Source organism: Notolepis coatsorum, assembly GCF_963971535.1.
Source record: "Notolepis coatsorum genome assembly, chromosome: 16".
NCBI classification, from domain to species: domain Eukaryota; kingdom Metazoa; phylum Chordata; class Actinopteri; order Aulopiformes; family Paralepididae; genus Notolepis; species Notolepis coatsorum.
This window is the reverse complement of record NC_140180.1, coordinates 63331343-63344419: the sequence shown is the minus strand read 5'-3', so window position 1 is coordinate 63344419 and position 13077 is coordinate 63331343. Positions and strand designations below refer to the sequence as shown.

The 13077-nt window shown below is 48.2% G+C and overlaps 1 protein-coding gene across 1 annotated transcript in view; it reads left to right on the top strand.

Moving 5' to 3' along the window:
• Positions 1–763: 763 nt before the first annotated feature.
• Positions 764–13077, top strand: part of ugl (ureidoglycolate lyase) — a gene marked incomplete at its 3' end in the record, with an annotated part of 70514 nt that continues 58200 nt past the window's right edge. The window contains exons 1-2 of the mRNA XM_084332052.1: positions 764–883; positions 12690–12908. Of these exons, the coding sequence (XP_084188178.1) occupies positions 767–883; positions 12690–12908 (336 nt within the window). The 5' untranslated portion in view covers positions 764–766. The remainder of the gene's footprint in view (positions 884–12689; positions 12909–13077) is intronic.

Genomic DNA, 13077 nt, shown 5'->3' with positions numbered 1-13077 from the left:
GTAATGTAAACATTAATCCCAAACAAACATGTTGTTGCCTGGTTAAACAGAGGACAGAGAAAGCTTCTAACCAAAGTCCAAGTCTAGTAACAGAAAATAAACCTAGCAGCAGCATGTCTGTGAGTACCTATTTTATCATACTTTGCTGTGCAACAAAATTATAGTAATTTATTATGACTTTATTATGCCAATGATTTGCAATGCCCACAGGGTTTGTCATTCACCTGTACTGTAAAAACGAGTACCAGCAGTAGCCTACCTACTGATAATAGAAAGCAACTTCAGTTTTATTTTCACCACATCAACTAGCCTCACAGCAGCTCATATTATAGGGGTGGAAAAAATTATACAAATGTGGACATTTGTATTGAATCTGTAAAATTGGGTCTCATATCAGGACCTTGGTATGAAAATGGGAACCCTTAAATTAAATCAAACTAAAATGACTGGTAATATTATTTCATTTTGATATGAAAACTACCGCCAGCAGCTTTTTGGCAGCACAGAAGCTACAGTGAAAGCCTTGCAGTTTTCCTATAACCAGACAGTTTTTCCCCCTATTCAAAAATAAACATCAGTAGGGTATAATGTGAAAGACAACATTTGCATGTATTAATTTAAATGCTGTGGGTCACAGGGATAAAACTTTTTTTTTTATAATAATAATCATGGATCTTTTAAAACTCTAAACCTAGTCCACGTCTGGATGGCATTCATAGACACAAAGTGTGATGCACTCTATAATCCACCACAGGGCCCAGTGGGCATGGAACTGTCCCCCTCTCCCCTGGGCCTGGCAGCAGAGTACAGGACTCTCTTCACGACCGGCTCCCTGCGCTTCCTCCATGAGCTCGTCTCCACGTTTGATGAGGAGGTGGACCAGGTATGGCAGCAGGATGGCAATGTGTGGAGTAAATTATACGTAAATTAATGTTTTATGTTTCTATTCAGCCCTCAAGACAGCATAACAATCAAGAGCCTTCTACTTCACCATGGGGCCATGGGGTGATATAGTTCAAATATCATATTAGGGTATTTCTAAAATGTTTATGACAGTATGATAATAGTTTGAAGGTACTTGTTGTTTTCCCCAGTACAAACCCCTCTGTGACTTTGTCTTTTTGAAGTTTAACAAACTTCATGGTTCCTTCAAAATGGTCTATTCTCATCCACTTTACCTCGCAATGTGTATTTCATATATAATTGATAATGGCATTTTTAGATGAGATTAGATTATAATCAAATGTATTGTCATCATACATCACAAGTACAACGGAAATAAATTGGCATCTAACCAGTGTGCAAGGTAACAGTAAAGTGCAATAGCAATATACAATGTAACAAGTGATTTAATTGAATAGATATAATAAAGTAAGCTACTGAATAATACTGTATGTACAGTATTATTATGCACAGTGATACAGGTATAAATACACCATGGCATTAAGTCATACTGGCCAGTGGTATAACTAATAAGAGTAGGTATGGGATATATACATAGTTATAGTATATACAGGTATGTAAACAGGAATATATGCAGATATATTCATACAGATGTAGATAAGTATATATATATGCTTTATACAGTATTATTGTACATGGCTATCATACAGTGTTATGAGTAGACTATAGGTTGAAGTAGGTAGTTATGATTACAGTGTAAGGCAGTTGTAGGCAGTGAAAGCGGTAGATAGGTATACACTGAGTATAGGCAACAGAGTTCAGAGTTAATTTAGTATGGGCAACAGTATACAGTAGGTAGTGGGGTTCAGAGTTTATACGGTATAGCGAGTGTGTATGTGTGTGGGTGGGGGCTGTCGCCATGATACAGAGTTCAGGCAGATGACAGCTGAGGGGAAGAAGCTGTTCCTGAGCCAGCTTGACTTTGAACAGAGATTCCTATAGTGCCTCCCAGAGGGAAGTGTTGGATTTCGTCACCTGTGGTTCCGTGAAGTTTCTGCGTTGTGTTTATCTCTTACTCATCGTACTGACTGATACCCTCTCTCCCTCCCCGCTGATACATTCGTCTCAAAAGAATTAACGACACACTGGAAACAGGATAACTCTCCTGGATGTTGAGGTTTATTTCCATAAACATCTTCTGTACTAGATGGAAAACAGTTCTGAAAGGTCCTTGAAAAGTATTTTGAATTCCTTAAGTTCTACCATCTCTTCTGCTCTCAGTCCGATGGTGGTTGAGGCCTAGTTGTTGTGAAGGGCCAGATTAAACCGAATATATATATTTATTTATATATATATATTTAATTGTATTTGTATATTCTCTAATATTCCCTGATATCCCTTGTATATTCCTTGTACAATATGCATTGAATATCCATTCTAGCCTACTGAACATCCCATAATAGTCTCCATTCTACTATTGGTCGAGACCTTGGTGCCAGGCTGCCATACCCCTCAGACCCAGTTCAAACGTACCGCTCGACATGTACGAACAAGTCCTAGTTCCGCGTAGGAATTTGGCTACCGCACCACTAATGGGACTATTTGTTCATAGTGCGTATATATACTGCGCTACTAAAGTAGGACTTTCTTTTCAGTCCAGTTTCTTACCCTCCAATAGAGTCACAGACGTAAAGCCTCCCCGCGATGCCACGTGTGGGAGTAAGGCCAAGTTCGCCTACCATCGGTATTGAGACATCGTGTATATTAATATTTGAATAGTCATATTTGGCACTATATCGTCGAGTTGGACGTAGTCTATTAAGCTAATAATAGTCTGTTAATATATAGTGCTTCGTGCGGTGAGAATACTACCGTAGTCAGTACCCCATCGTTTCGGGCAGAGAACTGGCTGCTTACCCAGGGTGGTTGACCCTATGTGAAGCTGCACCCGAGGAGCCCCAGAGCCGACGAGCGAGTGGACCTGTATACCGGATTATTCTACCGACGACAGCCCGCCTTCCCAGGCACGGATTATGCTTTGGATACTTTGATTATTCTATGGATAAAGACCCCCGACACTGCCGTGTGTTGGAACCCCCCCCCCTGGAGAGGACGCAAGTTGAGGAGACGCTCTGCAAGACGAGGTCTCTCCACATCTCTCACCCGTGGACCGGAGAGAGCCGGCCCACAAAGAGTCCACCTGCTTTCATCTGTGGTCCAAGGATCGCCGGCGCATTGAACGGCACTACAGTGGGTTCTCCTGGGATACCCTTGGCCGGACGAGGCAGCTGGATTCTACCCCCCCCCCCCCTCCTACTCCTGTCGGCTTACAATCGACCGGATTAACCCCCTCTAGTGTATCCAGCCTATAATCATTAAAGTATCATTGCTGTTATTCCTTAACTATTCCAGGTCGTATATTTACCACCTGCGCCTTCAGAGATTGGACATTATCTATTGATATACCGACGAATACTCCTTGCCATAAAAGTGCATACTATTTCAATTCATAAATGTAATTAAGTGATTAAGTGTTTAGTCTACACACCATCGCTGTGTAGGCAATAAAGACTTGTTTCTAATTCGTACATTTGTGTTGGATCCGTTTCATCTACGTGAGAGTGTTCATGATAATATATTTATGCCGTGTACTGGGTGGCCGAATATTAAGTACAAAGGTAGTGGTAGTAAGTATCATATCTAGTAATACAGTCAGGGAATTGTACCCCTCAGTTACAATTGGTCCTTCGAGCCGGATGGTAATCAGTGTAATATTAATATAGTGTTATTAATATTGAAATGGCCTATTATGAACACTCCACGAAACGATCCTCCTAACCAACGCCCGCAGCGCGAACGACGGCTCCCTCAGTACTTAGAGGCTTACGCTGTCAGTCAACAACCTAGTCTTCTACTAACAGTAAACGCGGTAAAACTAGAAAGTAAAAGTATGTCTAACCCCAACGCCCAGACTACCCCGACCATAGAGGCCCCTACGGGCTCTAATGTAACTGACCAAGTTCACGGTGGGGACCAGTGGGAACCAGACATGACTTCACACCCCGCCAGTACTGAAGAAGTAGTCCCCGATGAGTCCCGGGAGGAATACAACGCTACCGAGAGAGAACTCGGCACTGAAGAAGACGGGGAGAGCACCGTGGAGATAGAGCTCCAAGGCTCCGCAAGGAGTACCCCGAGGGAAGGCTCCCCTATACAACCGCCTTCTCCCAGCGAGGCAGAGAGGACCCTACAGCAGGCATTCCTCGTCAGCCTGAAAGCCTCTACTGAACGCGATAGACTCCAGGGTGAACGCGATCGATTGCAGCTACAGCAACGGAGCGAAGAAGAGCACATACGCCTGGAAATAAGACGCATTCAGATGGAAGAGAATGTGGCCCGAGACCGAGCAGACAGCCAGCGAGCAGCTGCTGGTGCTCTACGGGACGCAGAGCGCGACAGACAGCAAGCGCAACTAATAGAACAGCTGATCAGACGGACAACACCCTCTCCCTCCGCCAGAGGCTCCAGGAACTCGTCTAGACACACCTCCAGGGCGGCATCCCCTAGCCGAGTAAACAACCCTGAACTTGACCAACAGACGAGGTCTATACCCCCCACAGACCACCTCCCCCCACCGGTCCAAGCGAGACCTAGCAACCGGGAAGGAGCAGCATATCCTGTGGAGAGGCTAAACCAGAGACTACAAGCACTGGATGACCTAACTGAAGACGAAGAGGAAGAGGAGGAGAACCACGCCCGAAGACAGCACAGTACTCTACCGGACCAGGAGGTCCGGTACAGCCCAGGCTATACTCCCGCGGAGCTGCGCTACAGACCCCCGACTCTATACACGGGTGAGCACGACGCACGACCCGCACCGAGGAACAGCACCTGGACAAGCGGGCCATGGTACACTGCCGGTACCAGCCCATACCAAGAAGCGGGAGGAGACTCGCCTAGGAGGCCTCTCCCCCAACGCTCGCCGATGTATCCACAGTCAACGTCATACATTGGCACGCCTATGGTACCCGACTTCACCCAAGAGAACCGGGCCCAGTATACAGAACTCCGCATGTGTCTGGAGACCATGTTGGTGGATGTATTGGATGAACGCCACAAATACGCCATCCTACTGCAGCACTTAAAGGTGCCCCGCGCACATAATATAGCGCTCGCCTACGCGACTTCCACCACCCCATACACAGCAGCGCTGGTAGCATTGGACCAGAGGTATGGGCGCATATGGGATTACGTGATCCAGGAGATCCGACACATCGACCGCTTACCCCCAGCAATAGACAATCGAGCACTGGACGACCTGTCCATCAGAGTGCAGTCCCTGGTAGGGATGTTGGGAGCGCAAAGAGAGAAGGGGAAGTATGAACTTTACGCCAACTCAAATGTGGAAAGGATCCTGGAGAAGCTGCCGCCCGCTCGTCAGGAGCGCTTTAGGCGGCAGAGGGACCACAGAGACCCGAATGGCCCCGAACCGAACCTCCTCGATCTAGCAGACTTCCTGGCGAGAGAAGTCAGCAGCCTACGGCTAGATACATTCGGACGGAGCACCCCTGGCTCCAGAGAAGGAACCAGACGACTAAATGATGGAAGAAGATCGGTGACTGTGATGCACCAATCGGAGTCAGTACCGAGCAGCAGGAGCCACAGTACCCCCTCCAGAACGGAGAAGTGGAAGATAGTGTGCCCCTACTGTGAGAAAGAACACTGGCTAGCGCAATGTGACTCCTTCCCCAAGCTGAACGCGGAGGAAGCAGGTCAATGGATAAAGTCCAACAAGCGCTGTTTTCGCTGTGCGCGCTCACACATGGCAGCCGAATGCCGCTTAAAGAAAAGGTGCACCAAGTGCGATGGAGCCCATCTGGACATACTTCACGACAGTAACAGACGGCGCCCTTCACCTGCACCATCCAGCCGCAAAGCGAGCGTCATGTACATCGATCCCGCCAGCAGCAGTGGAGCCCGAGTACTCCTAAAAGTAGTGCGTGTGACACTAAGCTACCAGAATAAAGTCCTGGACACTTACGCCGTCCTCGATGACGGGTCAGAGAAGACCCTGCTGCTCGCCTCCGCTGCGGCCCAGCTAGGGCTGCGGGGAAGCGAAACCCAAATGACAATTCGGACAATAAGACGAGATTTGAAGACGATAAAGGGCGAGAATGTCTCATTCTCTATCGCAGCAAGCGGCCAGCCTGAGCGACGGTACCAGATTGCAGACGCTTTCACCAGCCAAGAAATAGGACTGTCGCGGTACACATACCCCGTCGCCAAGCTGATGGAGAAATATGCACATCTGCGCAAGTTACCGATCCCGCTCATAGACAATGCTATGCCGACCCTGTTGATAGGCTCCGACCATGCAGACCTCATTGTCCCGATAGACCGGGTTCATACCGGACCCCGAGGCTGTCCTGCAGCAGTCGAGACCCGTTTGGGATGGACTCTCCAAGGCCCGCTCGCCAAATCTCTCAACCGAAGTACAGCCACTAGATGTCTCCACTCCCGAGTCACAGAGGGAGAAACCGCACTCCTGCAACACGTAGAGCGGCTATGGAGCTTGGAACAAATGTCCTTTAAGAATGGAAAGAAAGACATTCGCTCTAAAGATGACATTTACGCCATTCACCTCCTCGAGACAGGGACCAAGAGAGTCCCGGTCAACGGCGTGTTGAGATACGCCACGCCACTCCTGCGGCGAGAAGGAATGCCTACTTTCCACGCCAAGACAGACGCCATAGAACGGTACCTGCTGAACACGGAGCGGCGCTTAGCCAAGAACCCCGCCCAAGAGAGTGTATACCGCGCTGAGATTGAGAAGCTCATCACAGCGGGACACGTTACAAAGATGGACATTAAAGAGGCTGACCAGACCACTGAATCGTGGTACGTGCCCCACCACAAGGTCCATCACAACGGTAAAGACCGCATAGTATTTAACTGCAGCTACCAGATCGGATCCCAAAATCTGAATAAAGAGTTACTGCCCGGTCCCACACTCGGCCCCTCCCTACTCGGCGTTCTACTCCGCTTCCGCCAGGAAAAGGTGGCCATCAGCGGGGACATTAAAGGAATGTTCCTGCAGGTGAGATTAGTAGAGGCGGACAAGCCCCTGTTACGGTTCCTATGGAGAGAGAAGCCAGGAGATGAGCACCCAGCCATCTACCAATGGGAAGTCCTCCCCTTCGGAACGACGTGCAGCCCCTGCTGTGCGACATTTGCACTACAGAAACATGTAGCAGAGGACCCAGCAGCGGACGAAGAGGTCCGACACAGCGTAAAGAACAGCTTCTACGTAGACAACTGTCTACAAAGCCTTTCAACCCAGGAAGAAGCCGAGGCTCTCCTGATTAAACTCCGCGCCTCATTGATCAAAGGCGGCTTTGATCTCAGGCAGTGGGCCAGCAGCGATCCGCAAGTACTGCGCAGCCTCTCCTCCGAGGACAAGGCAGCCAGCAGCGAGACCTGGATGGCTACAATCCCGGGAGAAGCCCAGGAGATGACCCTGGGATTGGTGTGGCGATTCAAAACAGATTCGCTTCACTACAGACACAAGCCCCTGACTACGGAGCAGGGAAGGCCGGCGGCGGCGCCGACCACCAGACGGAGTGTGTACACAACACTCGCCCGACAATATGACCCGCTAGGATGTATTCTACCGTACACCACCAGGGCAAAAATGATTGTACGAGCATTGTGGGACAAGGACCAGGGCTGGGACGACCCCATTCCCGCACACCTTGCATCCACCTGGAGAGAGTGGGAGATGGAGCTTCACTCACTCCCAGGCGTTAATATGCGCCGAAGCTACTTCCCACCCACGGTGAGGCCAGAGACATGTAAAATGGACTTACACGTCTTCAGTGACGCCTCAGAGGTCGCATACGGATCAGTAGCCTACTTGCGGGCCCAAGACCAAGGGGGAGAGATCTACACAGCATTTGTCCTCGCCCGCTCGAGAGTAGCCCCACGCAAGCAACAGTCTATCCCACGTCTAGAGCTCTGCGCAGCCCTAGCCGGAGCGCACCTAGCCACGCTCATCCAACGTGAGCTCACCATACCGGTGTCTAGAACAATCCTGTGGTCAGATTCCACGACGGTACTCGCCTGGATCAAATCGGACTCATGCAAGTACAAAGTCTTCGTGGGAGTCAGAGTCACCGAGATTCAAGACTTAACCGAAGAGTTAACCGGAGAAACAGAGTGGCGCTACGTTGATACAAAACAGAACCCAGCTGACGTCATCACCCGGGGGATGCCCCTGGATGACCTCACCCGTCGCAATGTCTACAGTGACGGCCCCGCATTCCTAAGACTCCCGGAAGGACAGTGGCCCAAGCCTATCCCGAGGGAAGCAAGTCCAGAGGAGGTGGAAATTAAGAAGTCTGTGTTCTGTGGATTGAGCACCGTAGCCTCCACCGACCCTAACATAAACGATTGCACGTCCATAGAGAGTGCACAACAAAGAACATTCCTGCGGTACCACCCGGAGTGCAAGTCCCCCGCTGATATGTCAGCAGCTAACTACGAGGAAGCAGAATTGCTTCTACTGCAGCGAGCCCAGAGAGACTCGTTCCCCGATGAATTGGCCTGTCTACAGGGAGGAAAGCCCGTCCCATCCGACAGCAGATTAATTCACCTGGCCCCCGAGAGCGACGCTCATACCCTCATCAGAGTGGGTGGTCGCCTACGCAGAGACCCCAACACACTCCTGATGGGGCGGCTAGATCCCACATTACCCCAGACAATGTACCGGCCTGAAGAAGCGAACGGCCGACGAATGTGGAGGTACGGCCAAGTATTAGCCGACAAGTTTTGGAACAGTTTCCTACTGCACTACCTACCGTCTCTACAGACCCGCCAGAAGTGGGTAAAGGAGAGAGACAATTTGACAGAAGGAACAGTCGTCATGATTATTGATCAATCACTGCCCAGAGCTATGTGGCCGGCCGGCCGCGTAAGCAAAGTGATCACCGGTGCCGACGGCAAGGTCCGAGCAGCTGAAGTGCTCGTCCAGGGTCGCACTTACACCCGTCCCGTGGCAAGGCTCATAGAACTGCCTCGACTCCCAGACACAATCGATGATGACCATGACCCTACAACCCTATGACTTTGTGAAGTTGACTGACCCCTACAGTAAACCCTTATGTGTAAATAGACAACGCGATTAATCTGTCTCCGTTTAACTGATTAGGTCTGGGACCTATTCAGGGGGTGGCTGTTGTGAAGGGCCAGATTAAACCGAATATATATATTTATTTATATATATATATTTAATTGTATTTGTATATTCTCTAATATTCCCTGATATCCCTTGTATATTCCTTGTACAATATGCATTGAATATCCATTCTAGCCTACTGAACATCCCATAATAGTCTCCATTCTACTATTGGTCGAGACCTTGGTGCCAGGCTGCCATACCCCTCAGACCCAGTTCAAACGTACCGCTCGACATGTACGAACAAGTCCTAGTTCCGCGTAGGAATTTGGCTACCGCACCACTAATGGGACTATTTGTTCATAGTGCGTATATATACTGCGCTACTAAAGTAGGACTTTCTTTTCAGTCCAGTTTCTTACCCTCCAATAGAGTCACAGACGTAAAGCCTCCCCGCGATGCCACGTGTGGGAGTAAGGCCAAGTTCTCCTACCATCGGTATTGAGACATCGTGTATATTAATATTTGAATAGTCATATTTGGCACTATATCGTCGAGTTGGACGTAGTCTATTAAGCTAATAATAGTCTGTTAATATATAGTGCTTCGTGCGGTGAGAATACTACCGTAGTCAGTACCCCATCGTTTCGGGCAGAGAACTGGCTGCTTACCCAGGGTGGTTGACCCTATGTGAAGCTGCACCCGAGGAGCCCCAGAGCCGACGAGCGAGTGGACCTGTATACCGGATTATTCTACCGACGACAGCCCGCCTTCCCAGGCACGGATTATGCTTTGGATACTTTGATTATTCTATGGATAAAGACCCCCGACACTACCGTGTGTTGGAACCCCCCCCCCTGGAGAGGACGCAAGTTGAGGAGACGCTCTGCAAGACGAGGTCTCTCCACATCTCTCACCCGTGGACCGGAGAGAGCCGGCCCACAAAGAGTCCACCTGCTTTCATCTGTGGTCCAAGGATCGCCGGCGCATTGAACGGCACTACAGTGGGTTCTCCTGGGATACCCTTGGCCGGACGAGGCAGCTGGATTCTACCCCCCCCCCCCCTCCTACTCCTGTCGGCTTACAATCGACCGGATTAACCCCCTCTAGTGTATCCAGCCTATAATCATTAAAGTATCATTGCTGTTATTCCTTAACTATTCCAGGTCGTATATTTACCACCTGCGCCTTCAGAGATTGGACATTATCTATTGATATACCGACGAATACTCCTTGCCATAAAAGTGCATACTATTTCAATTCATAAATGTAATTAAGTGATTAAGTGTTTAGTCTACACACCATCGCTGTGTAGGCAATAAAGACTTGTTTCTAATTCGTACATTTGTGTTGGATCCGTTTCATCTACGTGAGAGTGTTCATGATAATATATTTATGCCGTGTACTGGGTGGCCGAATATTAAGTACAAAGGTAGTGGTAGTAAGTATCATATCTAGTAATACAGTCAGGGAATTGTACCCCTCAGTTACACTAGTCGTTAGCCAAAAGCCTTCCCTGTTAGCCGAAGCTAGCTCCCTCATGGCCTAGGAGGGTGGAGGAGGCCCTTCCCCCACCCTCCAGCTATTGCAGTCTCTCTGTCCACCTCCCTACGTGTCAGCCTCGTGTCCTAGACTAAGTCAAAGACTTAGCTGAAGAACTCCCAGCTATAAAGTATAGTCCTTAGCAACGGCTGATAGCCCATAGCAACCACGCAATGCATCTACGTCTCCTGTCACCTATGACCCAAATCGTCCCCTACCAGCGGCTTGCCTAGCCCCCTAGCAACCCACCCTATCTCATAACTATAGCAATGGCTTCTCTGTTGATATTAACTACCCTCTCTAGCCGACCAGCTATCTTGTGGATGCGGCCGACGACCTCGGTGCGGCTGGCTGCTACTCCCCCACCCTGCACTCTGTCTGGAGAGTCGAACCCACACTACATGGAAGCTGTCTCTGTGTTAATCATACAGCCTGAGTGTCAGAGTAGATGTCTGCTGTCATTTACAGATATTTACATTATATACACATATGAAAAACAAGTGCTATTCTTTCAGAAGGAAGGCAAACAGTCCGTGATTGGGGTGGGAGGTGTCCTTGACAATGCTGCGTGCCTTCCTCAGACACTGTTTGTGTTGAATAGAGAGAATAAGATGCATACCATTGCATGGATCCAAAACAGTGTACCTTAACACTTTCCGTGCCAGCCATGCGGTGCCCCGGAACCCCGTTGCGTGCCAACGCCCACTTCAATGATAGAGCTCTCATATTTGCGAACACATAAACTATATCTTAAATTATGTGTATAATATGGCCGTCACTTATCAATGACTTGTTTGCAGTCAACATTGTCGAAACGGATTGTTTTTTAATCGGTTCATTTCCGTTTTATACCATTTTGAAAAACTTGTTTTTTGAAAGTTTCAGGAAAATATTAAGATTTTGTGATAATCGCCCTTTAGTGGAATACACTGGAATACACAAAAACGTTGTAATTTCTCTGCCTATTTATGAATAGTTTTCAAATAAACGCTAGATTATCGATAGTATATGTGTACTTATGCACGCTATAGAAGCGGGCTGAGAAATCGATTATCCATTTCCTGATCAGCACACACACACGCACACACACACACATATGGGACACGTTGATATATAGGTGAAAAAAGCTCTGATTATCCCAAGACTGGTAAAATAGATTCCTTACCTCAGATAAGATGTTTTCCAAAAAGATTATTCCAATTCCTGATCGCCATTCCAAATATCCATCGCGTTTATTGATCCAACGCTGGGTGGTCGAAACACCGATTCCACGCTGTTCTGATGGTCCACAATGAATCCGATCGGCTCGAGTTACATGCCTGAGAAGTAAAATGTGGAAGCAGGACTCTTTTTTTCTCCATGCGTTTCATTCAATCCAATCCAAAGGGGTGCAGTACCATCCGGAGAGACGATAGGGGGCGGTATTTTCCCAATGGATCTCAGAGAGAGTTCCAGTGGTAACGTGAGGCTAGATTGATGAAATATGAATGGAAATCGCTAATAAAATAAAAAAACGAGATCTCTCGTCGTTGGCACTGAACGGTTGGCATGAACTAACGAGAAATCTCGTCATTGGCACTCAAAGTGTTAAAACACGATCTACATCCCTGCCCTACTTCACAATTACTTGAAGGTGTTTATAATTTATTTGTGCCATGTTGTGATCATACTGACATAAGAAAGGGGTTATTACATGGGTCCTTGAAAATGTTTAGGATCTCGTCCAGGACTCATCTTGAAGGGGAATGCAATCCAACACAACTCCCTCCTCAAGCTATAAATCAGAGAGAAAACCCTCCAATCAGTGATGTCATTGGTATGTCAAATCTGGGGCTGCTCCGGAGACAGTGAATGCGGCTCTGATATTATGAGGCCATAACATGTTTGTGTGAGCTCTCACACCCAAATTAGGTTTATATTCTAGCATTGCTAGAAGATCTTAGTCGGAAACCCCATTCATTGTCTATGGAGCACTGGAGCAGGCCCAGATTTGACATCCCACTTTGGAGGGTTCAGAGACGGTTCTCTCTCTGGATCTCTAGCGTCTTTACCATGTCTCTTCTCCCATCAGGTTCTAAGGCTGAGGGTGTCTAGAAAGGTCCGACTGGACCTATCAGGTGACCTGCCTGGTTTCCCAGAGGTAACAACCTTTGTCAGGAGCAATCCCGCCTGGAAGGTCCGACCCGTTCCCCCCAGACTACTGAGGAGACACGTGGACGTAGGGGACTTGGCGCCCTGTGACACCCAGCGCCTTGTCCACGCTCTCCGCTCACCTGCACAAGGGCTACAGGTCTTTCTTATCATTCGTAACTGTATATACGATCTTAAGAAATCAGAAATTGATTAAAGGGCAATGCTACCAGTTTTAAGAATTTACATAGTATGTAATTCCGGTGTGTGTCCCAATACAGTTTGGTCTCTGCCATTTCTGCCAAAGTGTTACTGAACCCCCAAATCTG